Source organism: Balaenoptera acutorostrata, chromosome 6, assembly GCF_949987535.1.
Source record: "Balaenoptera acutorostrata chromosome 6, mBalAcu1.1, whole genome shotgun sequence".
NCBI lineage: Eukaryota > Metazoa > Chordata > Mammalia > Artiodactyla > Balaenopteridae > Balaenoptera > Balaenoptera acutorostrata.
This window is the reverse complement of record NC_080069.1, coordinates 121,962,503-121,989,030: the sequence shown is the minus strand read 5'-3', so window position 1 is coordinate 121,989,030 and position 26,528 is coordinate 121,962,503. Positions and strand designations below refer to the sequence as shown.

General features: G+C 54.9%; 1 protein-coding gene across 5 annotated transcripts; it reads right to left on the bottom strand.

Annotated features, from left to right (window-relative positions):
• Positions 1-751: 751 nt before the first annotated feature.
• On the bottom strand, positions 752-15,751 carry GTF3C5 (general transcription factor IIIC subunit 5). 5 transcript variants are annotated; one of them, XM_057549347.1, is made up of 11 exons: positions 15,366-15,751; positions 12,980-13,199; positions 11,525-11,723; positions 7,449-7,644; positions 6,216-6,320; positions 5,071-5,185; positions 4,569-4,649; positions 4,269-4,360; positions 3,223-3,305; positions 2,398-2,540; positions 752-1,507 (listed from the first exon to the last, which is right to left on the bottom strand). In XM_057549347.1, exons 1-11 carry the CDS (start codon positions 15,510-15,512, stop codon positions 1,227-1,229), a joined length of 1,662 nt encoding a protein of 553 aa, XP_057405330.1. In that variant the 5' UTR covers positions 15,513-15,751; the 3' UTR covers positions 752-1,226. The 5 variants fall into 5 exon arrangements, 3 of the variants coding, with proteins under 3 accessions (XP_057405330.1, XP_007194500.1, XP_057405331.1); XM_007194438.2 differs by having other exon boundaries at positions 752-1,402; positions 15,366-15,750; XM_057549348.1 differs by lacking the exon at positions 15,366-15,751 and adding an exon at positions 15,019-15,248.
• Positions 15,752-26,528: the final 10,777 nt, after the last annotated feature.

The window sequence follows — 26,528 nt, the reverse complement described above, 5'->3', positions numbered from 1 at the left end:
GGGCCAGAACCCAGACCTTCTCCCTCTGAGCTTCGAGGTTAGCGGCATGGCTCAGAAGTGGGACCAGCCGCAGCTAAGCTCCACCAGCAGAGACCTCGGCCTGAGGGAAAGCGGTACAGAGGGGAGGGAAGGGGGAAGGCCCAGGCGGCTGCGCCTCACCCCCAGCGGGAGCGAGAGGCACATGGCGGCGCTCAGCTCTACACGGCCGGTTCCCAGAACTGACCACTTCAGGCCAACTGCGAGCCACTGGGGTTTCTGACCTGTCGTGGGAGGGGGCTTCTGTCTGACTTTGGAACTTGTGGTCACGCTCTGTGGCCCAGCCTGCTGGCTGAGGAAGGGGGTGACGGGGCTCATCTCTGGCTCAGGCAGTGTAGGGGGGGTACTCCCCGGGGAGGGCAGGTTCAGCCCCACCCAGGGACCCTGCAACCCCTGGAAACCTCTGGTTTCACACCAGGCAGCCCTGAGACAGGGTCTGTCTCCCGTGAACCTCTCAAGAACACATCCAATTGGAAGAGGAAGGGATGAGTGTGAGGCTGTAGGGCCCCCGGAGGCTGGAGTTGCCTCTGGCTGCTCTCACCTGGCCCACCTGGCGAGGGGCATCAGGCCCGTTCTCAACCAGCATCACCCACCACAAGGTCACTGAATGAACGACTGAAGGGACAAACGATATCCAGCAGGAGCCCAAGCCCAGAGGCAAGAGGAAACCCCTCTCTGGCTCTGACATCCCCACTGAGACACCAAGACTCCTTGGGAAAATGTGTTTAATAAGGACAATTCCAGCTGGGGCTGCCCTTTGCCAGGTTACCCCGAACGGATGGGGTCCAAACACAATGACAGTCTTGGCCACCTGTGACCACGGACCAGGCTCCTCGCCCCGTCCTTTCTCAGCAGCAGCCAGGGCCGGCCCCTCCCCCGCTGCCCCGTCTCTACCTCCAGCTGTTGCTGGTCTCAGCCAGAGGGAGGCGCTGGGCGCTGGCTCAGCCCGAGGGACACTGGGCGGGCTCGCGGCTGTGCAAAGCCGGGGCACAACCTTCGGGATGTCCCCAGGCACCCAGGGCCAGAGGGCAGCCCCGGGCAGGACCAGGGTCACCCGCAGCCGGCCGCTTTCCTCAGCGGGGCCGCCTAGGGCCATTCTGGCAGCCCCGGGCAGCACCAGGGGGCCCTGGCTTGTGCTGGGTCCCTCATCAGGCCTGGTCAGGGGTCCCAGCCTTGAGCCCAGGGCTGCATCACACGTAGTCCAGAATTTCCGTTTCCATCTCGTTCTCACTCCCGTCCGATGGCTTGAAGTCCTCCTCCTCCTCCTCTTCCTCCTCCTCCTCGTCCTCGTCCTCCTCCTCGTCCCCAGATTCGCAGGTCAGCTGTTCTTTCCCACCATCAGCTTTGGCTGGGCTGGAGAAGAGAGCTGGGCCAAAAGACAGGCCGTGTGTGTCCCGACGTTGGCTCCTGGGTGCACCCACACCAGCTGTCGCTGGTCTCAGCCAGAGGCCCTCGGCTCCTGGGGGCCTGTCTACAAATACGGGCGTCTGGGCTCAAGCTCTAGAGAAGCTGCTTTGGGGAGGATGGATGGCTGGGGGACCTGGGACTCCAGTTTAACAAGCACTTCAGGGAACACTGAGGCCAAGGGCCTTGAAAACCTCTTCCCCGGAGGGGCCTCGGGCAGCTCATGGGTCCCGTGGACTCCGCAGGAGTGTGCAGGGCTCTGTGTCAGTGCTTTTCTCAACTGGACTCCCGGGGGGGCTGCGTCCTAAAGGAGGCTGAGAACCCCTACTCCCATGAGCTCCATAGGGGCTGGTGGGTCTGGGACGCCCCCTCCCCGAGCCTGGGAGGAACCCCCGAGAGGGGCCCTTTCGCTTGCTCTCCCCCAGCCCCATCAGCCCTGCCGTGCAGCAAGGGTTCACTCCCCTTGCTCACAGCCCGTGCGGGGATGCTCGTCCCGGGGAGGGGCAGGCAGTGCCGGGCGACAGGAGCCCAGGCCCCGCCGTCGCTGCCCTCCCGGGGGAGACAGGAGCCCAGGCCCCGCCGTCCCCGCCCTCCCAGGGGAGACAGGAGCCCAGGCCCCGCCGTCGCTGCCCTCCCGGGGGAGACAGGAGCCCAGGCCCCGCCGTCCCCGCCCTCCCGGGGGAGACAGGAGCAGCATGCCCACACGTGGCCAGAGATGTAGGGTGATGTCAGGGCATAAAGCGGTGGCCCCCCTGGCAGCACTGGCCCTGTTCCAGCCCCACCCCTCTGGGCCCGTCTCCTGCCTTCAACCCCAGGGCGGAGCCCCGGCTCTGAAGGCCTCCCTCCCACCACTGCCAGGGCAAGAGGCTCCCAGCTGGCTGCAGTTTCTTGGGGAGCAGGCCCACTGGGGACACCTGCTCGGGCCCCAGGGCTCCCCTTCACCCCGAGCGCGCTCACCAGGCCTCTCAGAGCGGATGGCGTGCCGGATCATGACGGACATCACGTCCCTCAGGTCATCGCTGGTCTTGGGGAGGCACCAGCCGTCCCGCTCTGTGCAGAGACTCTCAGCCCCGTCGTTGCGGTGAATGATCTTCTGCAGCCTGGGCGTTGGGAGACAGAGTTCCAGGGTGGGGTCTCTGCTCACAGGTGCCAGTAAGCGGTTCTGGCAGAGCTGGGGTTGTGCTCAGAAAAACAGCACTCAGAGCGCCATGCCGAGGGATGAGCACGGTCACGAAGGGCGTCCACGGAAGCCGTACGCCCCCAGCCGGGGCCCCGATCCCCGCACCGCACACAGGCGGGCGTGTGCCGGGGCCCACTTGCCTACTGAGAGCCTGAGCACTCAGCAGGTCCCAGGCTGGGTTTAACACGCTCCCGTCTCCTCCCGCCCCAGCACCCCTCCCCCAGGTTTTTAAACATCACTAGAACAACTGGCTTAAAGGTTTCTGGGATTCTGATCAGCTCCAGGGACTGGGGACCGTGTCAGGAACCCCCACGCGGGCAAAGGAGGAGGAAGGCAAAGACCCCGGCCCAGCGCTGTGCTCTGCGCGCAGCACGGCTGGCTGCGCAGAGGCGCGGCCCAAGGCGCACCTGGGAAGCCGCTCCCGAGGGCTGCGCGAGCCCGGGCAGAGGGCTCCCAGGCGGCCGGCCTTCTCGCTGAGAGATTAAGGCTGACGTGAAGCGGAAGAGTCGCAGGAAACACTTCGGTCCCCGGGTGGTTTCTCTGCACTGACCCCAAGCCCCACGGTCCCCACCTCGGCGCCTCGGGGCCCCGCACGTACGTACTCGTCCACGTTCAAGTCGCAAAACTGGTAGAACATCTGTCGGTACGGCGGCAAGGCCCCCTCCCGGAAGATGTAGACCGAGTCCTAGGAAAGGAGGGCCGAGAAGGCAAGGTCGGAGGGAGCGTCCCCGGGGGCGGGTGGCGCAGGAGAGCCCCACGCCGTGGCTCCCACGGGGCCTCTCCCAGGGCGGCTGCCCTTCCTGCTCCCAGGACCTGGCAGGCCTGGCTCTTCTTCCCGGATTTGGGCGAGGCAGACGGGCCACAGGCCGGGGAGCCGGTGCGCAGAAAACGAGCCGCGACTCCCCGGGCGTCGAGGGGTGGTCCTGGGACCGCGAGCCGCCGGGGGCCGGGGCTGGGCTCTGCCTCGGCGCCTCCCCGCAGCGCCCTCCTCACGCCTCGCTTCCACTGCTTGGTCATCTTAGGTGGCCCTGCAGGCCAGTTCCAGAGGGGGGCATAAAGGCCTAAGACAAGCGTCCTGGAGGAGGACGGCTGCTCTGGCGAGGATCCGGCCCGCCCTGAGGAGCAGAGACCTGACGCTGCTGGGAGACGCCGCCCCACGCCCTCCACGAGGCAGGTGACACGAGGGAGGCGGCCACGCTGCCGGCCTCCCCCCAGCCTGGAGCAGCGCACGTGGGCCAGGCACGGGAAAGGCCCCTGGGAGTCGCCGCCCCTGTCGCGCGACTGTGCTAACGAGCGCCTGAGGCCGTGAGGGCGCCCCGCGGCCAGCCCGCGGCCGGGGTGCAGACGGTCCGCTCCGGCTTCGGACTCACAGCGCCTGACGCTCACCATCCCCGCAGCTGCCACGCGGGGTGCTGGTGTCTGAGACCCTCCCTAAGACGTGCCCAGGCAGTGCCCAGCACCCACGCCCAGAGGCTGTCCCGGGAGGTGGGAGTCACGTAAAGGCACTGCGAGGGCAGAGCGGCCTCCTGGCGTCACAGGCGGGGCTGGGGGCTGTGAGGGGTCCTGGGCCTGCCCGAGGGAGGGGCCGCCGCTCCCCGCCCCCGCTCCGGGCGCTCTCACCCCGGCAAGCAGCTCAGGGGACACCCACCTTGAGCTTGTACTTGTTGGAGGCCAACTTGCGCGCACTGGCCGAGGCACCCAGGCCCTGCTTCAGGTCGCGCATGGTGACGAGCTGGCTGGCTGCGAGGGGACCACGGCAGGGCTTTGGAATACGGGGGGTGTTTCTCCCACCTCCCCGCCCTGCCCTCCTGGCTGCGCCCTCCCTCCCTGGGGTGCGCGGGCCAGCAGTGCCCTGGAGTGACCTCCTCGGGAAGCCCCTCCCCATCCCGCCGTCCGGATGCCCATCTCCCCCAGTGCCTGATCTGCAGGGGGAGCCTGAGCCCCTTACTCGTTTTTTTGACGGTGATGGGGAGGCTGTAGTTGTAGGTGCTGCGCTTGGCCTTGACGGGCATGTCGCTGGGGGCATAACCTGCCGGAGGGGGGCGCGCATCAGGTGGGGTGGGCGCAGGGCCCCTTCTGGCAGCCACAGGCGCACCGGGGCTCCCTTGGCGGCTCCTGAGAAGGGGACTCAGGCCCCCCGCTGGAGTGACAGGAGCTGCCGCATCCTGGTGCTTTGTGTGCGGAGGGCGGGGGGTCACTGCGGGCCGGGGACAGGAGACTGACCGGACGCCTGGCCTGCACCACAGGAGCTGTAAGTAGCCACTAGAGCGTCACCACAGGAGCCAGGACGAGAGCTCGGGTCCTCGTGTCTGTGCTATCCTGTCCCTAACAGTCCCACCAAAGGGGGAATATATTCTCTCCACGTGGATATATTCTTATTACAGAAGAGAATGCTGGAAACAGAAAGCGATAAAGGGAAAAGGAAAGCAAAGGTTTCAGTAATTGTTTACCGTATTTCATTCCACAACGGATTCGGAAGTCAAGGACTTGATAAATCTTGGCCTCTGGGTGTTTTCGGGGGTCGTACCCGAATCGAATCCACAAGCTTCTCCAGGGGCCTGTTATCTGGAGACAGAAAGGGCGGGAGTGCGAAGTGCGGTCAAGGGCGATCCCCGGCCCCCCCGAGTTGCAGGCCCAGGTGGCTTCCCAGATGGGGCAGCGCCACACCCCCAAGAGTCGGGGACAGGCTCTGGAACCCTGACCCCCAGCTCGCACGTGTGGCTCGGTCACCTCGGATAGGTCACTTGGCCTTTCCAAGCCTTGGTCTTCCTGTCAGATGGCGTTTTTGTGAGGATTAAATGAGACGGTGCCCCTGAAGCCCTCACCGCAGTGCCCGGCACAGAGCAAGAGCTCAAGAACTGTCACAACTGTCACAACTGTGCTAACGGATGGGAGGCACTGTCCCCAAACAGTGCTCCCGAGGTCCTTGTGTCCAGAAGGCCAATGCTGAAAGGCAGGCAGCAGCTCTGTGATGTCGGGTCTCAGCCCAGGAGGGAGGAGCCCGTCTCATGCCCCCCACCTCCTGGCCACCACGGTCACGGTCACGCTGTCCGCTTGCCTCCCCGCGCCCCAGGTGGGACCCCTGGCCGGCAGGAGCTCTTCCTCACAGCACCTTGGGGACTCTCAGTGATGACAGCCCCATCTCCATGCCCTCCTGGACTGAGTCCAAGGCACATCTGACCCCCACTGAACCCCCCTCAACCCGGGGAGAATGCATGAAGGCAGGTGGCACTGTGGTTAGGGGCCCAGGCGCTGCAGCCAAACAGGCCGGGGTCCCGGGGGCTCTGCCACTCCCTGGCTGTAGGATCTTGGCCCATCAAGTCACCAATCTGAGCCTAGCCTCTTCATCAGAGGTCCAAACCCTGCTGCCATCCCCCACGGAAGAAGAAAGGATGCTATGCACATAGCACTTAACCCAGCGCCTGGTCCTTAGAAAGCTCTCCATACAAGGCCATTAAAAAATGTATAATCCCTTTAACAAGCCATCCTGTGGGTGCTGGGACAGGGCCGCCTGCTCTTGCTGGGGCTCTGAGGTCACGTCAGGGATCAGGACAACCCTGGTGGGAAGCAAGGTGGGCGGTGGGCGGACACTCACCATGTAATAGGCCACGAAGGGCAGCAAGACCTTGAGCTTGTCGGGGTGGACGCTGATGTTGGCCTTGACGGCGTTACGTGACCAGATGGGGCGGATTTCAAACAGCTGGAGGGTCAAGGCAGAGGCTGAGATGAGCACAGGCAGCTTCCCCGCCTGCCCCAGGCTCCCCGCACAGTCTGGCCCCAGATGACCTTCCTGAGAGGAGTGGCGGTGGGGAGAGCAGGGGCCGGGCAGGCAGAGAGGGGCCTCTGCGCACGCCCACTCGTCCCGCCCTCGGAAGTGCCCTGCCCGCCCAGCACATGTCAAGTGCGGTTGCAGGGCCTGGGGGTCCTGAAATGACCATGAGGGACGCTGTCCCTGTCCTTAGGCAGCTCAAAGGGCAGCGGGGAGGCAAAGCACCAAAGGAGCCAGAGCAGGGCCAGGAGGGGGATGGGCCAGAGCTCTGGGACCCTGAGCAGCCCCAGAGGGCAGGGGCCTGAGCTGGGATGTGATGAAGGCCGCAGGGGACGGCCCAGCCCCCTCCCAGTGGGAGGACTGTGAAAGACCAGTGGGGCTGGAGTGGGAGGGCCAGGGTGGGAGCGGCCCTGAGCCAGGTGGGAGATTGGCCTGTGTCCAGAGGACAATGGGGGGCCTTGGAGAGTGGCCACCATTTCCCCCCGACCTAGTGACTGCTAGAAACACAACCAGGTGTCCAGCACTTAAGAAATAACATCCCACCCCACCCCCGTCCCGCACCAAGGGGACAGTCAAGTTCAACAGGGGCAGAGGCAAGCGTCGGTCAGCAGTGATGTGCTGAGAACCTACTGTCCACACCTGTGGTGACGCAAGGACCAGAGTCCCCTGGCCTGGGTCTTCCAGCACCTGCAAGCCGGCGGGCAAGGCAGAAGGCCGCCTCCTCCCAGGGGCCCTGTCCACCCCGACTCTAACGGGGAGGAAGCGCCGGGCCTGGTACACGCCAGCTGCCCCATCTGATGTGTTGCAGCCAAGGACCGGATGAACAAAAGCTTCCGGAACCCCGGAGTTCCATGCTGAGGTCACATCTGGACAATGTTTACCATTCCAAAGGGACCTCTTATGAGTTTTAAGGAGCACTTTCAACTCTGGGAAGGCAGGGCTTATACTGGCATAGCTTTAGACGTAACATCTGGAGCTGAAGAGTTCCCATGTGTTAATAAATGAGCTTAAAACAAGGATGGGGCCAGTGCAGAGGTGGCCAGAGCGGGCAGGGCTCACCTTCCTCAGATCCTCCTCCACCTTGTGGTCCACGGGGTTGGTGCAGACCTTCCTCCAGGTCTGGGCCGCAGCCTCTAGCGGCTGCTCGGGCGCCTCATCCCCCTCGAAGTTGACAAAGATGGCATTGTGAGGGCGCCGGGCCCTGCTCAGGCCGATCAGGTTCTCCCCGGAGACGGAGGGGTTGTTGTAGCCTTCCCTAGGAGCAGAGAGCTGCTGAGGGCGGGAGCGCCAGGCGTGGGCCTGGCTGGACACGGGTAGCCCACGTTTGGGTGCTTTTCCCTGGAATCTGGGTGAGGAGTGGATCTCAGCCCCGGCCGCTGAAGGCAGGCGCCTGTGTTCTCAGGCTGATGACCAGGAGAAGAAGGGGCCGCGAGTCCGAGTCAGCTCAGAGAGGCTCTGAATCAGGGCCAGGCCAAGAGTCCCAGAGGCTGGGGTGTGGGGAAGGGCCCCTGCCGCGAGGCTGGTGGCCTCACAACGGCATCGCGTCGTGCACAGCACCGTCCAGCCGGTGAGAAGCTGCAAACGGCCCAGATGCCCATCAGGCAGGGACAGTGGAATCAGCTGAGGCGCGGGCGGCCACCCAGGAACCACTAATCAGCTGTCAGACCACAGCTGTGCTTACCGATGTCCACAATTCACTTATCTAACCCTCGAAACAATCCTACGAGGAAGGACCCATTTCCCATGAAGTCACTGAGGCCACAGGGGTTGGAAACCTGCCTGGAGCCAGAGCTCCAGGTGACGGAGCTGGGACCTGAGCCCAGGGAGGCTGGCGGGGCCGCTAACCTCCGTCCTGCTCGGAAGCATCTCGATGATACCGCGGTGAAGGGGGACGGATACTACCAGACGCTCTCGTCACAGAGCACAGAGGCTAAAAGAAGGGCTCTGGGGACCTCCCTGGAGGTCCAGTGGTTAGGACTCCGAGCTTCCACCGCAGGAGGCCTGGGTTCGACCCCTGGTCAGGGACCTAAGATCCATCCCGCAAGCCACACGGTGCGGCCAAAAAAAAAAGGGGGGGACGGGGCTCTGCCACCAGCTGTTAGCACAGAACACACAGGGCCAACGATTCCTAGGAGGCTCAGAGCGCCTCCCTCTGAGGTGGGATGTCAGGAACATCACAGCTTTGCTGAAGCAGGGGGAACAGTACGAGGGGCCCCCATAAGCCCACCATCAGCTTCCACAATTGCCGCCACAGGGCCAATTTCACGCCCTCCAGGCCCCACCCCAAACCCACTCAATTATTTTGCAGTGCATTTCAAAGTATGTCCTGGATGTCACACAGGTGATTAATGCCTTTTAAATTTGTTTCCATTTTACCGTAATTTTCTACATGAGTACGTACCATCTGCATATTTATAAAGAACAACAAAGTGATTTTTCACATTGGGAAACAAAATTACAAAGACGGGATCAAATCTGTGCCTTTTTTAAAAAACACGACTCCATTTGAAACCATCCTGAACACTACCCTGTTTTCCAAGACAGCTCCCCGAAGCCCCAGACACCCCCGAAGGAAAGCCCCGGGCACTCCCTCCGAGCCAGGCAGCAGCAGGAGGGAGCGGGCCGCCTGCCCTCCCCCCTCAACTGCCTCGAGGAGGGGGGACCCGAGTCAGGCCAGCTTCCCAGCCTGTCCTCTGCCCACTGGCCATATAGGAAGCTCAGCCTCCCTGGACCCAGGAAGGCCAGCAAGGCGGGGGCCAGGCCTCCTCTGCCAGTCCTCGGTACCCGTGAGGGCCATCAGAGCAGAAAAATCGATGGCAGCCCTGGGAGAAAAGGCAGGTTCCTTCCACGCGCTGGAAAATCGATAAAACGACATGGGAGAAAAACAGGGCCTGTGAGTTCAAGGGCAGCCGGCCCTCCACCCTTGTCCCCCTCCCAGAGGCTGGGGGACAGCTGTCTGCTGGCCCTACAGGACACAGCAGTGACTCTGACGCTGCCAGCCAGCATCAGGGCCGGCAATGCGGGGCGGGGGACGGGTGCCTCTAGTTCCTTCTTCTACATATTTTTGTTTCTGACTGTTAAGAGTAAAATGCTTGTGGGGGGGAAATAAGTTTCAAATTTCAGAAACATGTACATTTAAACAATTTGAAACTCTCACAATGAGTATAACACGCACAGAAAACTGCACACACTAGGGTTTTCAGCAGGGAGGGAATGGACCCGATTCCTGGCAGTTATACACTTCTATAGTGCCTGGTCTTTTCTAACAAGCACGATCTACTCCTGCAATCAGAAAAAGGGTGGCGGGGGGGCTATGGACTCAACTGGCCTGAGAGACATGAGACATCGACCCTTGTCTGACTCTCGACTTACTTTTGAGGCAACGGGGAAACGGGGCGAGAACTGGGCCCTGGGTGGCGTGAAGGACACTGTTCACGTTTGCCCATTCTGACGACAGCACCACGGCTAAGTTAAAATAAACCAAGTCCCTCCCAGGTAGAGACACACACTTGTTTCTGGAGGATGCGCTGTGATGCTGGGGTGGAGGTGGCGGGGAGGTGAAACCAGCAGCAGAAAGTCGAAGCTGGTGACGTAGGTGGGCGTCCATCAGACACTCCTCTCTCCTTCTGGAACTCCCCAGAATATAGTTTTTAAAGGAAGGGAATAATACACCTTTCTCCTTAGCATAAAATCTAAGCTCCTTTCTGTGGTCCGTGGGACCCTCAGCCCACCCCTCTCTCGGCTCTCTGTACTTCGGGGGCAACACCCCCGACTGTTCCTTTGCATGCACCAGCCCCCTGGTCTGGAACTTTCTTCCCGGATCTTCACCTGCCCGGCTCTGTCATCACACAGGTCTGCTTCAAAGGTCAGCTCCCCCGAGGACCCTCCCGCACCCCACGCACTGTCCACGACAGCCCACTCCCCACTTAGCTCCTTTAAGACACACACCTGCCCGCAGGCTCCCACCGCCCATCATCCTTCACTGGGGCTCCACCGGCTCCCCAGCCCCCGGCCCCACGTGGAGCCGCCTCTGTCGCGTCCCCACTGACACTGGCTCCAAGGGGAGCCCCGGGCCCTGACAGGCAGTCAGTACTCGTTGATGGAAATATTTGATGAGGGAAGAGAAGCTTCTCGCCCTCCCGCCCCTCTGCAGATAACTGTTCTGGGCCCAATCTTCCCGATCTTTCCAGGCTTCTATTATCACCAAGTTTACTTTTATAGCACAGTCTGCTCTAACACCTGCTTTTCCTAGAGCAAGGTTCTCTGGACACGAGCCACGTTGGCCCATGGAGCCCGCTTTCTTACAGGCTGTGCGGTCTTCCTTGGCACAGACAGGCCGTCGTTTCATTAACTACGTCATCCCTATTAGTGGAGTGATCACTCACTCGTCCACTTTATCAAACTCTGCCCGGCACTCAGTGTTCTGAGTATTTCCAAAAGCTTCAGTCATTCAGCCCTCTAACAACGCCGAGAAGTGAGTACTGTTACTATTATTATCACCCCTGTTACAGGCGGGGAGGCTGGCGCGGGAGGTCGGGGCTCATGTGGGATCGCAGGTCCAGGACCTGAACACGGGCTCCCGCCCACCCGGGCTCTCTCACCGCACCAGGCCCTCTCAGCTTCTTGCTGCCGCCCACAACCAACCAGGAAACGCTCTTGTCAGTGTATCTTTGAGCACAGAGGCGACAGTCACTGTGGGATAAATTCCTACAGGCCGCCTGGTCGTCAGGAAAGAACATGTAAAAGTGTAATAGATTCTGTCAGGTTGCTTTCCAAAAAATGTCGACCTCATTCCCAGGGCTCCTGCGGTAGGCGGTGTGTGTCTCTCCACACCTCAAGGTACACGCTTTTGGGGAGGGGTCTAAGTCCTAAGGCAACACCCTGATTCACACTCTGTGGCGTGAGGACAGCCCTGAGCAAGGCCTCCGGGTGGGGCGCAGGGACCAGGGCTGGTTCCTGACACCCCTGGTCAGGGCCCCTGGTCACCAGCTGCTCTGTCGCTGGGCCCACGGGCCTGAGTAAAGCCGGCCGCCCTGGCCGCCTGACCCGTGAGTGGAAGAGTCCAGCCCTCTGAGCCCAGGGCCCTTGCCCTGAGCCCCGGTGCTGCGGGGCGGCGGCCCCCGGGAGCTACTTACCGGTGCTGTGTCTCTGGGCGGTAGGAGTAGTCCACCGGGGTGTCCAGCCTGGAGAAGATGGGCGGGGGGATGTAGAGCGGCAGCTCCTGGTGGAAGAAACTCTCCTTCTCGGGCTTGAGCATAAGGACCTTGCTGTACATGGACATGTGCCTGCCGCCCGCCTCCGTGTGCACCGCCAGGTACTGGAAGTCGGACATTCCTGGGAAGAGAAGAAGACAGACGGCGGACATCCTATTACACCCGCCCAGGCACTGCCACGCACCAGCACCCACGTCTTCTCGGGTGCACTGAGCGGGCCTCGCAGGGGAGGCTGCCGGGCAATGGTAGCAGGACCCTAAACAACACGTCCGAGTCGCTTCTGGGAACTCAGCCCAGTCGCTTGGATAAATACTACTTTGGGGGGTAGGGGAGTTACATGACATGTGAGGATAAAGTCTGGGTCAGTGCTTCTTAGACTGTACCGTGCATATGCCTCACCTGGGATCTTGCTAAATGCAGATGCTGAGGTGCTGCATTTCTAACAAGCTCCCAGGTGAGGCCCATGCTGCTGGTCCGGGACACACACTGAGCGGTGAGGTACCGGCTCAATTAGAGAGAGAAAGAACCGGATCACTTGGGAAGCCTCGTCCCGGGAAGGACGGCCCTCTTTGGTGAATACCACTCTCCACCAGAATGATGGACGTTCCAAATGCCCAACTTGTGGGATCCCAGGCCCTGTTTTAGTTCCTTTACACTTTCTATTCCCCTCTTCCCTTTTAGTCTTTATTCTCTTCAGTTTCTGTCTTAGAACTGCAGCTGCAACTACAGATACTCTTGTTAGTAATTCGCCAAGTGCCACACGTGTGCATGAACTGGCAAACGGGCATCCTCTCTCTGAATCTCCCCGAGGGCCTGAGGAACTCCATGCTCCCACTGCACAGACAGGGAGACCGAGGGAGGCTGAGGCAGGCACGACTCCCCCTCTCCACCCCACGCCTTAGCACCTCCTCCCAGGGGTTCCCTGTGGGGAGCAAACTTAATTGGGGACCCCACGGGAGACATCCAGTTGGCTGAGAGTTCAAAGGACATAAGGTCCCGAGGGGCTGAGGTGATCTGGGAAGGCTTCAGAGGGTCGGCAAGACCAGCAGCAGCCAAGGCCAAGAAGATCCCCAAAAACGAGGGCGGCCATGGGGTTGAAAACTGGAGGCCTGCGGACCAGTTTTATTTGGCCCCATAAAGCGGCTTTAACAACGAGATTTCTCAGAGAACTCCAGCTTCTCTTAAGAAGGCAGAAAAGCGAGCAGCAACGAGCAGGGCCTCCTGGATAGGGCCTGCGCCCTGCCACTCCCCTCACGCCTCACGCCTGGGCATATCCGCGCCCCCTTCACCGTGTGGATGACCCACGCAGCTCCTGCAGGCACGAGGGACGCAGGCCCTGAAGTAACCCAGTGCGGTAAGAATGCATTTTGCAGTTACCTTGAAATTTGTAGACGGTGGAGACGATGCCAAGGCTCTCTATGTCGAACGTGACCTTGGGGTGAGCCTCAGGCCCTGGCGCCCCCCTCTGCCGCCTCGTCTTCCTCTTGATCCGGAGCAGCAGGCTGCTGGTACTGAAGCGGTTGGCACACACGGGGTGGCAGTAGGGGTCCTTGGGCCGGAAGTACAGCTCCAGCCTCTTAGTGGGGTCTGCATAGATCTGCGGCGAGGTCAAAGGAGACAGAGTGAAGCAGAGGGCAGCAAAGCAGCTGGCAGCTCCTCCCTCCGTGAAAGCCCGACGGCGACCCAGGTGGCCAGGGAAGGGCCAGGGGGTGTTTTCTGTTTCGTTCTGAGCTTTTAATTCCCAAAAGACTCATTTTTCAAACCCAAGTATCTTAGCTTTTATCTGGTAGGGAAGATGAGGACAGTCTCTTCCTTCCAAGAGGTTGTAAAGTTGGACACAATAACTGTCAGTTAAGTAAAGCCATTGTCTCTCGAGTGACAGGTCAGTGCGGGTAACCACCTACTCTTCTGCCGGCACTTCACGGAGGTGTCACCCCCGTGTCTGCCGTGGAGAGCCTGGGTGGGAGCTGAATGACTTGTCTAGGGCTTCTTCTCTAGGAACTACCCACCCCAAAGGGTCCTGGTATTCAGCCTCATATATACAAAAGTTTCGAGGTCCAAAGGAGATGAAATCAACAAGTAACAAGCACTTTGGCCCTGACTAGTGTGACTTATCCTTTCCACGCCTTGGTTCCTTCTCCTTAAAATGGACATAATAACAGTACCTACTCATCAGATTGTTACAATGATTAAATGGAAATATATGTAAAGCACTTAGCCTGGCACCTAAATCATGGTAATGTGTCATCGATATAGGAATGCTTGTCCCACATGGGGTGAGAGGGACACAGTAAGTGTAAGCTGTAAGCGTGTGGAAGCACCAACAATGTTCACTAGGCCAAGGTCATCTACTTGCTGGTCTGCTGGCTACCCAACACCCAGGACACAGCCTGGCCCTTAGCAGGAGCTCAGGAAGCATCTAGGGAAAGAAGGTTAAAAAGAGCCCCTATTGTCAGGAAACAGGTCTATGAGACTGCTGCGCTGGGAATGACCCCAGATGTGGGCCTGGCACAGAGGAGGTGCACAAGAGAGAGGAATGGAATGAATGAATGACCAGTCTCTTCCCAAAGGGGTCACACTGTAACTGGGTCCAAACATCCCTGGCGTTAGTGGGAGTAAGGGTCCTGGTCAATGCCGCCGTAAAGTAAGTCAGGATAAAAGAACAAAACATGACTGACTGGGCCTCTACTGGCCTCCTGTGCTTAATGACAGGTTCAAGGTTTTTCAGTATTCATAAAGGATGAGGAAGCAGAATTAAGAGTTCAGACTTCAGAGGGAGGTGTGCATGCGTTCAAATTCCCACTGTACCATGTAAGAGCTTGTTTGACCCAACCTTTCTTCCTGTGTCTTTATCAGAAAAATGGGAATAATAATGGTAACTAACTCACTAGATTGTCGTGAAGATTCAATCATGCATTTGACGAGTATTTTGGAAGCAGGCACAGTTATGGATATTAGGACCGCGGGAGGTCCCGTTCTCATGGAGTTTACAGCCTCAGAGCCAAGGGTCCAAGACAGACAATAAACACATTAAAACATAATTTCAGATTGGAATTAGAGGTTAGCTGCTAGCAGCCACTTTAGTAAGGGCAGTCAAGGAAGGACTCTCTAAAGAAAAGACACTTCAAGATCTGGTGCATGTAAGTCACTTACATAGAGCTTTGCACAAGGTAAGAATTCATCCCAGCTCCATTGTTTGCTGGGTGAACTTGAACAAGCTGATTCGGTTTCCTTGTAAAATTGGGACAATGACAGTTCCTACCTGGCAGGGTTCTAATGCGAATTGAATGTAAGTAAAGCACCTAGAAAGGTAGCTGGTACAGAATAAATTGTTAGCTATTACTACTTTTAACCCTAATAACATAATCCTTCCTCCCTCTCTCATTGTAGGTCAACGGTTCTTAATCTCCCCGTACCTCAGTTTTCTGCTCCGTGAAATGAGGATGTGGCAGCCCAGCACATCCTGGGGCGCGGGGGGGGGGGGGCGGTGCAGTCGAGCTGCGTTCATGGCAGTAATGATGGGATGGAATGGACACCCTCTCTCCTCTCTGGGTCTCCCCTGCAGTCCTTTTCCCTCTGATCCCAGGGATAAACTGTCCACGCCTGGCGGTCTTGAAGCAAATCCCCGCCCACTGGCCGCTCCAGAGCCGACCTCGATCTCCGTTGCCAGGGAAACCTCACATCCCTGGGTGGTCTCGCCCCTTGGCCTTAGTCTAGCGACTCAGACCTCCCCTCTGGTCCCCGGAGACGCCCCGCTCCTCACCCGGGAGACGCCTTCCTCGCCGCCCAGGGTCTGCAGCACCTTGGACACGTCGCGCACCACGCCCGGGTACTCCACACACACCATGTGCCGCTCGCGCCGCAGCTCCACGGGGACGGCGACCCCCGGACCCCCGTCTGCCGCCGCCATCCTGCCAGTCTCGTCGGGCCCGCCGCGGGCCGTCCCTCCCCGAGCTCCTAGAGGCCTCGCCTGAACGGTTCCGCGAAGGAATCGTTCCGGGCTTCCTCTCCGCTCGCGTTTGTCTAAATCCCTGAGTTCCGCGAGGCCCGAAGGCCTCTGGGAGCACACCCCCGAGCTGAGGCCCCGAGGCTCGGTGTAGACGACAGCCCGTCCCTCAACTTCGTGTTTAAAATGAGGAGGGTTGGAACCCGAGGGGCGGGGTAAGGACCTGTCTCTTCCACCAACCCGCGAGGGACCCGGAGGCTTGTAAGACACGCCCACTCTTTTAGCCAATGAGAACCCGAGGGACACGCCGAACTTTTTAGCCAATGAAGAGTCAGAAGGAAGCGAAGTTTCAGCCCCCTCCTTCCGCCTGCATAGATTTTTAGCCAATAACGAACCAGGACTAGGCCGGGTCTCCGCCCCTTCCTCGGATCCCACCCAATGACAGCTCGAGGGCGGGCTCGAGGCAGACTTCCGGTCTGTCTTCTTTTGTGCTGAGGTCCCGGTAATGAATTGGATTCCTGACGCCGGGTCCGCTGGAGCGGTTTCTTGGGGGCTCGGACCCCCCCACTCCTGCTGGCCGCCGCAGAACGGAGGCCAGGAGGAGTTTAATCTGGAAATGGGGAGCGCAAGGGAATTGCACTTTGAATCTTTTTTGTTTGGCCACGCCGCGGGCTATGCGGGATCTCAGTTCCCCGACCTGGGATTGAATCCCCCGCCACTGGGCAGCGAAAGCCAGGAATCCTAACCACTAGACGATCAGGGAACTCCTGGGAATTGTGCTTTGAATGCTCGCCGACCTCCACACACGGAAAACCGGGAGCGCCCCCCCACCCCCCGTGGGAGCTCGGGGCAGAATGCGGGTGTCTGTCCTTCGTTCTTAGACAGTTATTTAGCGCCTGCTGTGTGCTGGGCACTACTCAGAACCTAACAGAGGAGAGAAGCATTAAGTGAGCGGCTGTGGAAGACCCGGAAAGGAGGGACAGGGGCCATTCTAGGAAATGACGGAAGACAAAACTGTTAACATCAGGCAGGTAGCTAGGTATGAGCAGAGAAAGAGGGGCAGGGGCCAGGTGGCAGTGGGTCCATGGGCAGACAAAGAAAAACAGGAACCTCCAGACTGACAGGAAACCACACATTTTGAGTGATAAGTGTCCTGGAAGCAGACAAAGGAAGATGAGGAAAGGCGGGAATCTCTTGCGTCCAAATGTAACCTGTTGCTCATTTTGCTCTCATTACAATAAAATTAGCCTCACAGAAGTACCCATCATGCACCGACGCCATGAAAATTCTCATCTAAGCTAAATAAGGACAAAAATCCCTCCTACCCTCGGGAAGACGGAGCTGGGGTGAAAATCAGGGACTAGGAACCCCAAACTCCTCCTTCCCCAGTGACTATTCCGCTCCTTCCTCTGTATGCCCCTCGTAACTGGCTTGCCAAAGAAGCCCAGGGCAGCAGCTCTTCACCTGTCTGCTCGCTCTCCCTCTGGGAGGGTATTCTTGCTTAAATAAATTCTCACTTTACTTTCTTAACCTCCCTGCTTCGTCTCTGAATTCTTTCGCGATGAAAAAAGAACCTTAAATTCACCAGGAACAAACCTATAGGGAGCAAAGTAGGGGGAGATGAAGGGTCAGAGGTCGACATAGGCCAGACCTAAAAAGGATGTACCTAACGGATTGGCTTTTTCTGAGTGCGATGGAGAGCCTTTGAAGGGTTTTATGCAGGGAGTGCCAGAATCTGATTTATGCATTTAAAAGACTCTATATGGCTGTTGTGTAGAGAATAGACTAGAAAAGGCAAAAGTGGATTCAGATAAACCAACAGAGAGGCTGCATAATCCAGGTAAGAGATGCTGTCTGGGGTCAGGGAAGTGGCAGTGAGGATGGAAAGAAGGGACTGGGGACTTCCCTGGTGGTCCAGTGGTTAAGACTCCGCACTCCCAATGCAGGGGGCCTGGGTTCGAGCCCTGGTTGGGGAACTAGATCCTGCATGCATGCCGCAATTAAAAAAAAAAAAAAAAAGGATCGCGCACTCGGCAGCTAAGATCCCGTGTGCTACAACTAAGACCCGGTGCGGCCAAATAAATACTTTAAAAAAAAAAAAAAGGAAAAAACTGATCGGATTTGAGGATGTCAAGGGATAAAAATCAGTAAGAGCAAGGGACCCCTTGCATATGGGTACCCCAAGTTTCCGAAGTGATTTCTGAATCGAGATTACCTCATTATTCTAGATGGATTTAAGAAGGCCAAATAAATGGCTGCAAAGACCACGAAATACATTTTTAAAAGAAATGTGTGTAATCTGAGTGTGAGATATATGTCATCGGCTGGGAGCCCCGAGACTTTGAAAAGAAGGCCCCTCTGAGAGCACAGTGAGGAATCAACCGAGAGCACGTGGAGGACGGGCCAGAGGAGGCAGGACATGAGGGCTTCGCAGTCCCTGACCGGCCTTCTCCTGTGGGAACTGGCATATTCTACCATCAAAGGAGATTCTGTGCTGTGAGGCCAGGATAATTCTCCAGGCTTTTCCATGCCTTGAGATGAAATGTCCTTTTACACTTCTCATGTCCTTTGCTCTCATTCCATGCTCACCAAGCAGTATTCTGGGTTGGTTTAATTTTCCAGAAAGGAGAATCTGAATAACAGATGTATATTTTTACCCCTGCCCACAATTGTAAATTAATAAGTTGGTGTGTTTATATCAGCCCCCTGTGAGTTTGGTACACATGAGTCAGTCCTGAGGGCTCTCATTGTCAGTAGAGTGACTCATGAAATATTGGATACACAGTTAAATTAGATTGGATACATACATAATGTTGGGGACATACTTATAGTAATTATTTATTCGTTATTTATCTGAAATTCCAACTTAGCTAGGTGTATTTTTATTTGCTAAATATGACACCCTTACCTCTGGGTGTTGAAGGAATTGAGTTTCTGAACCTGCAAAGCTGATTCTAAACTACCCACAGCCTTAGGGTGTCCACTGAGGTCCTGACCAACCTCTAGTCCCCAATCCAATGATCCTGTAGTTTTGTCTGCTCTAATCTGTTCTCTTTATAGAAGCAAGAGTGATCTCTCTAGAATGAAATCTCACTGTGGCTTTGTCTCCAGTGACTCCCCCACCCATTCCCCATCCCACCACTTGGCTGACCCCTCAGCATCCTTCAGGGTTCCACGTAGAGATCACCTTGCCTGGAGAGTTTGGTGTCACCCTCTGCGCCCCTGACATCCAAACTCATCCTGTCACACAATCTGCCGTGCTGTTTTATTTCTTTTTTGTTTCTCTTCCACCAGAGCTGCAGCTTCCTGAGGGCAAAGACTTTGTCCTACCTGGGATCCAAGGTGGTGAGGTCAGAGACAGGAGTAGGGCAGTGAGGCCAGGCTGGGAGGAAAGGGAGGCCAGGAAGGTTCAGGAACCCAGTTAAAGAAGCAGCTGGAACTTTCCCCAAACATCACAGCATTGGGAGCAGGTAACAGTGACACTTAATATTTGCATACTGAGGGGGTCTTTCCCTGCCCGGTTTCCGGGCATCCTTCTCCACCCTCGTCCTCCTGCAGTGGGAGTTTTCATCCCTTTGGACAGAAGGGCTTGGGGTCTCTGCAGCTCTCGCCACCTCCTGTGGTCTGGATTGGGGTGGGGGCCAGGGGCGGCTGGTGCATACCACTCCCACCCAGCAGAGATGCAACCACCAAAAGAGACCTGGGTGTTGGTGACCAGTGTTTGCTGCTCAGGAAAAGGTGGGGACCCCGGCACGAGACACTGAAGGGTGCGCCTTCCACTGCCCACTGTGGTGGCTGAGCTGCCCTTCCCCGGCTCAGAGACCCTCCATGGAGACAGGCAGAGGAGCCGGCTCTCTCCTCTTGGGTCTCAGGCTGAATCTTGCCCTCAGCCTAAGCCTTGCAGGAGCTTTGCCATCTCGAAGCTTCGAGTATTGTCTGTCCACCCCAAGTGGAGTTTCCGCCTTGCCCTTGGGGGCGTGACAGCCTGCTTCACCCACTGGTCCTCATTGGGGTGTCTGGAGACTGGCCCACACGGTTTGAAACTTTATGCCTGCTTCAGTGTTTTCTTTCCCATGGCATGCGTTAGTGCTGGGGAGGAATGTGGGGGTAGGAGGTATTAGATATATAAAGCTCTCATCATCAAGGCGAAACAGGTTATTTCTATCTTGGGAGTGTAAAACAGGACTCAGTATAGTCAAATACGAAGACAAACATTAGTTCCATTCATCAATCATTCAACAAAAACTTTCTGAGTCTCCACCATGCACCAGGCAGTACGTCCGTCCGCAAGAAGGGAGACAGGTAATAAACACGTACATAATTCTCACACCTGGCATGCTGTGTATTATATGTGCTAAGAAAAAAGGCAGCCTAAGGAGGTGTAATGTGCTGAATGGGGGTCCCTAGGACACACCCTCATCCTAATCCCTGAGATCTGCGAATGTGACCTTATTTGGAAAAAGGGTCTGTGCAGAGTGATTAAGCTAAGGATTTTGAGATAATGGGATCTTCCTGGATTATCCAGCTGGGCCCTAAACCCAATGACAAACGTCCTTAGAAGAGAAAGGCAGAGGAGATTGGACACACAGAGAAGAGGAGGCTTTGTGATCACAGAGGCAGAAATTGGAGTCATGTGGTCACTAGTCAAGGGTTGCTGGCAGCCAGCAGACGCACTGGACAAGACAGGAGGGACCCTCCCCTCCAGCCTTCAGAGGGAGCCCGGCCCTGCTGACACCTGCATTTCGGACTTCTACCCTCCAGAGCTGTGAGAATACATTTTTCTTGGGTTTTAAGCCATCTAGTTTGTGGTCATTTATTACGGCAGCCACAGGAAACTCGTACAAGAGGACAGAGTCATTGGGTTTTAAAGCATTTTCAAGATTCATTTTTGAGTCGTGACACTTTCTGTCATGAGTGGGGCAGTTTTTCTGCTGTTGACTTTAAAAATATATATGCACAACGTGAGAGTTGCGAGTTAAGTTTTATTTGGGGAAAAATGAGTACTGCAGCCCGGGAGACAGCATTTCAGACGGCTCTGAGAAACTGCTCCGAGGAAGCCAGGGGAGGGGCCGGGATGTACTGGAGTTTTACAACAAAGGGCAGGTAGTGGGGAACTATCAAAGGATTATTGTTAATTAAAGAAAACCAGACATCTCAAGTTAAGGAAGTTAACGCTTTTCTATGTATGGGAAGATGCAAGAGTCTGGGCTCACCGAAATCATTCCTTGATTGATGTGCACCTTAGCTATCTGGGGCCGGTATCCTGTATTTTCACATCCTGAATTTCCTCAGCACTCACCGCAGGGAGTGGCTGCAGTCTGATGGCTGCTAGATGGCAGGTATTCTTTTCAGCCCTGAGTTTCCTCAGGGCTCACCAGCTCACGTTGGAGGGCTGCAATCATTGGTGACTGTGACATCCTTTGTTTATTGATATGGCAGGAAATATTCCATTTATAAATATTCCATTTATCACTGCTCTCTCGAGTTACTGGAAGTCATTCACTTCATGGCAGGCCTCCCCCTCATCCCTCACCCCTTTCATGAAATCAGAGACCCCCCTGTTGATCACAGCACTATTTACAATAGCCAGGACATGGATGCAACCTCAATGTCCATTGACGGATGAATGGATAAAGAAGATGTGGTACAAATATACAATGGAATACTACTCAGCCATAAAAAAGAATGAAATAACACCATTTGCAGTGACATGGATGGACCTAGAGATTATCATACTAAGTGAAGTAAGTCAGACAGAGAAAGACAAATATCATATGATATCACTTATATGCGGAATCTAAAAAACTGGCACAAATGAACTTATTTACAAAACAGAAATTAGAGTCACAGATGCAGAAAACAAACTTATGGTTACCAAGGGGGAAAGCGGTGGAGAGATAAATTGGGAGATTGGGATTGACATATACACACTACTATATATAAAATAGATAACTAATAAGAACCTACTGTATAGCATTCTGAACTCTACTCAGTACTCTGTAATGACCTGTATGGGAAAAGAATCTAAAAAAGAGTGGATATATGCAGATGTATAACTGATTCACTTTGCTGTACAGCAGAAAGTAACACAACATTGTAAATCAACTATACTCCAATAAAAATTAATTTAAAAAAAAAGAGAGAGAGAGAAAGAGACCCCCATTCCCAGGCCGGAGGCTCTCTCTGAGGTGGCACAGAGTGTTGAATGCCCCATGCACGACCTAGGTGGTTGAATGGCAGCAAGAGGCGTTTCACAAAGGCTTTTTGGGCAACCTCCGTGTGCGGGACCCTGTGCCAGGCACCGATGACCAGCGGGGGAGACGGTGAGATGGGCAGAGACCACGTCTGATCAGCTGAGACAGACAGCAAGCAAAGGAAGCAAATCAATACCTAATACAATACCAGGCAATGAGGCTGCAGGGGAGAAACAAGTCCAGTTTATGTTGTCTTCTCCTGCAATGGGTCCTGCAGCGTGTTTCCCCAGCACGCCCCACCCCACTCCTCCAGACCCCAGGGAGTCACAAGGTGAGTTCTCCACCAAGTCCGCGCAGGCTCAGATCCTCCCTGGGTATCTGGGCACCCTGGTTTGGGGGTGGGTGCGGTGGCCGGCACCCTCGACATCTTCCTATCCTCTGTTCCCGCCCCTGGGCTGTCCCAGCGTCCCAGTCCCCGCTCCCTGATTGAGGACACATAGCTGTCCTATCCGCAGAGGTACCGCAGGGCGTTGGAAAGGGGCTGCTGGCTGATTGGCAAGGCCGAATCCCATGGGGCGGGGTGGGGAAGCAGCCTGACACCCCTCTAACCCACACCTCCCACATCTGACTCCGGTCCAGGGTCTGAATACTGAATCCTGGCCGGCGAGACCATTCTCTTCGTGTGTGGGGGGGATGGTACCTGGGATGGGGGGGTTATTGATCCTCTATCAACCGAGGGCAAGGAGGGTTTTGGAAAATGTTTCCTTTGGGCCCCAGGATCTGAATATTTCTTTCTGGGCCGCTGGGTTAGTCCATGGAGCACACAGTGAGGGTTTAACACTCCTCAGCCGGACCTGGATTCTCACTGCGCCCTTAGGACGGGACAGAAGGCGTACTGTTCACTTTCGGCCACGAGGTGGCGACAGAGCGTCCACGTAGGCAAACACCGCCACCTGGTGGTCACGCTACGCCCATGACACCCTGGAAGAAAGGGCAAAGTGGCCGCAGAGGAAGGGAAACGGACCAGGGGCGCCGGGAGCAGAGCCTCCTAAGAAGTTCGTGCTGGGGTCAGCAGCCAGCTCCCTCTCAAGTCCGACCGCGGGGGAGCGTGGCCACCCCTGTCCCCGGCTGCACAGGTACAAGCCCGCCCAGGCCCAGGCATCCTCTCACACAGCCCCGCCGCTGCGATGCAGATGATGGGGACGTGGAGGATGGGATTTATATAGCGGTTTCCGTTTTCTTTTTACTTCCAAGTGGGACACACTGTTCCAGAGGACATTCGTCTTCCTAGTCAACTGGTTCCAAAGCAGAATTAAACTAAATATCTACAAGGCTGAACGTCAAAGACTGTTCGTAAATAGAGTTTATGTGGCCTAGTTAAATATTTCCAAAAATGTGCCAGGCAGAGGCAAATTTCAACGCAGCTAATAAAATTTAAGCATCAGGCTCCCTCAGTTGCAGGTACCTTCCTTCAAGGCCCCTTGGCGTTGTGTTCACAAGGGCAGATGTCTTTATAAAAAGGGAAAAGGTAAGATATTTCAACTGCCGTTGGTTAAGACTGCTGTCTCTTTCCATCTAACCTGCGCTCCTGTCACACTTCCCCTTGCGTTGGGAGGCATTGAAGTGATCACTGGTATTTGGGAGGCTTGATTAAGGGGAAGTCACATTGGGAGTACATTCCATTTGGACTGAGTGGAATATATGTGCCTGGTCTGTAGTCACTTTTGAGGGTGGGGTCTTAGAACAATAGAAATTTATTCTCCTATGGTTTGGGGGCTAGAAGTCCGAGATCAAGATATTGGCAGGGCCGTGCTTTCTCTGAAGCCTCTGGGGGAGAACCTGTTCCATGCCTTTCTTTCGGCTTCTGGAGCGGCCAGCAGTCTTTGGCATTCCTTGGTTGTGTGTAGATACATCACTCCAGTTTCTGCCTGCATGGGCCCGGGGCTATCTTCCCTCTGTGTATCTGTATCTTCAAAGGATTCTCCTCTCTCTGTGTCTGTTTGTGTCTCTCTCCTCTTCTGTTTTTTTATTATACATAGTTTATTGAAGTATAGTTGATATAAAATATTATGTAAGTTACAGGTGTACAATATAGTGATTCACAATTTTTAAAGGTTATACTTCATTTATAGTTATTATAAAATATTGGCTATAGTCCCCATGTTGTACAATATATCCTTGTGGCTTGTTTATTTTATATAGAGTAGTTTGTACTTCCTAATCCCGTACCCCTATGTTGCCCCTCCCTCTTTCCCTCTCCCCACTGGTAACCACTAGTTTGTTCTCTACATCTGTGAGTCTGCTTCTTTTTTGTTATATTCTTTAGTCTGATGGGGCTTTTTGGTTCCACATATAAGTGATATCATACAGTATTTGTCTGACTTATTTCACTTAGCATAATGCCCTCCAAATCCATCCCTGTTGTTGCAAATGGCAAATTTTCATTCTTTTTTATGGCTGAGTACTATTCCATTATATATATATATATATATATATATATATATATATACACACTCCAGATCTTTATCCATTTGTTTGTTGATGGGCACTTAGTTTACTTCCATATCTTGGCAATTGTAAATAATGATTTTATGTACATTGGGGTGCATGTATCTTTTTGAATTAGTGTTCTTGTTTTTTTCAGATATATACCCAGGAGTAGAATTGTTGGGTCATAGTTCTGTTTTTAGTTTGAGAATGTAGTCACTTCTGTGATAGGTAAGTTATTGCTGGCCAACCCATGTAAGAATGGCTTCCAGAAATACCCTCTTACCACCTTCTGTGACAGTTTGCTGGTGGTGTGATATGAAGGTCCATGGCCAAAGGCAGTATAACAGCCAGAGCCAGAGGCCTGTCTATGGAAAATTCCTCCATCCTGCAGACGTGTAAAGCTGTTAGCAGAGGAATATAAAATGGTGCAGCCACTGTGGAAAGCAGTATGGCAGTTCCTCAAAAATTAAAAATAAGATGGCCATATGAACCAGCAATTCCACTCCTGGGTACACATCCAAAATAATTAAAAGCAGGGTCTCAAAGACATATTTGTACACCCATGTTCATAGCAGCATTATTCACAATAGCCAAATGGCAGAAGCAGCCCAAGTGTCCTTCAACAGATGAGTGGATAAACAAATACAGTCCATTCATACAATGGAATATGATTCAGCCTTAAAAAAGAAGAAAATTCTGGGACTTCCCTGGTGGTGCAGTGGTTAAGAATCCACCTGCCAATGCAGGGGGCACAGGTTCAAGCCCTGGTCCAGGAAGATCCCACATGCTGTGGAGCAGCTGAGCCCGTGCGCCACAACTACTGAAGCCTGCGCTCTAGAGCCCATGAGCCACAACTACTGAGGCTGCGTGCCACAACTACTGAAGCCTGCGTGCCTACAGCCCATGCTCCGCAACAAGAGAAGCCACTGCAATGAGCCCACGCACCGCGGCAAAGAGCAGTCCCTGCTCGCTGCAACTAGAGAAACCTGTGCGCAGCAACAGAGACCCAACGCAGCCAAAAATAAGTAAATAAGTAAATAAATAAATAAATTTTAAAAAAAGAAGAAGAAAATTCTGACATATGCTACAACATGGATGAACCTTGAGGATATGATGCTAAGTGAAATAAACCAGTCACAAAAAGACAAATACTGTATAATTCCACTTATATGAGGGACCTAGAGAAATCAAATCAATAGAGAAAGAAAGTAGAAGATTGGTTGTCAGGGGCTGGGGAAGGAGGAATAGAGAGTTAGTGTTTAATGGATGTAGAGTTTCAGTTTGCAAGATGGACAGGTTCTGGAGATGGATGGTGGTGATGGTTGCACAAGAACGTGAATGTACTTAAGACTATCAAACTATGCACTAAAAAATGGTGAAGATGGTAAATTTTATGTGTTTTTCACCACAATTTTTTAAAAAAATTGTAAGCAGAAGACTTGGTTCTCATCGACAGTGAAAATGGAAGTTCTCTCCCATCAGGAATAGATGTGATAATGCAAAGTATAAAAGTATAAATGCAGCATACATTTTTGTTTTTGATGAAGTTCACACAAAATAGGATTTATCAGAGTTCTGTGCGGGGGCCAGCTCTGTAGCAGCACGTCAGATAGCCAGCACGTCTGGGGGCAAAGTGGCATATTTCATGCTCCCTAAACATATTTGACCAAATCTTACCTCAGGATCCTCAATCATAGGTTATGAAGCTGAAAAAAAAGTTCTTAACTAGCGACGACAAAAGCCACTTTAAAAAAAATAAATTTATTTATTTTCTTTATCTATTTTTGGCTGCATTGGGTCTTCATTGTTGCACAAGGGCTTTCTCTAGTTGCGGTGAGCAGGGGCTACTCTTCGTTGCGGTACGCGGGCTTCTCATTATGGTGGCTTCTCTTGTTGCGGAGCACGGGCTCTAGGCGTGTGGGCTTCAGTAGTTGTGGCTTGCGGGCTCTAGAGCGCAGGCTCAGTAGTTGTGGTGAACGGGCTTTGTTACTCCGCAGCACGTGGGATCTTCCCGGACCAGGGCTCGAACCCATGTCCCCTGCATTGGCAGGCGGATTCTTAACCACTGCGCCACCAGGGAAGCCCCCAAAAGCTACATTTTGATCAACCATGCTAAAGAATTTCCATTCTCTCTGTAGAAAATATTACAACATCATTGTTGTAAGAGGAGGCGAGCAAAGAGTGTGGAGCCAAAAAAATGTAGGGAAGCAGTACTGTAAAGAGAGGTCCAACAGTTAATTCACATACATATTTTTCTGGATTTTAAAATGTTTCTTTCTTTTTTTCTTCTTTTTAA

Excerpts from the sequence above, each read along its gene's own strand:
- GTF3C5 (XM_057549347.1), bottom strand. The coding sequence starts at position 15,512 with ATGGCGGCGGCAGACGGGGGTCCGGGGGTCGCCGTCCCCGTGGAGCTG. Across the intron at positions 11,724-12,979 it reads CACCGTCTACAAATTTCAAG|GAATGTCCGACTTCCAGTAC; the intron begins GTAACTGCAAAA and ends TTCTCTTCCCAG. Across the intron at positions 1,508-2,397 it reads CATCCGCTCTGAGAGGCCTG|ACAGGCCCCCAGGAGCCGAG; the intron begins GTGAGCGCGCTC and ends CCGTATTTGTAG.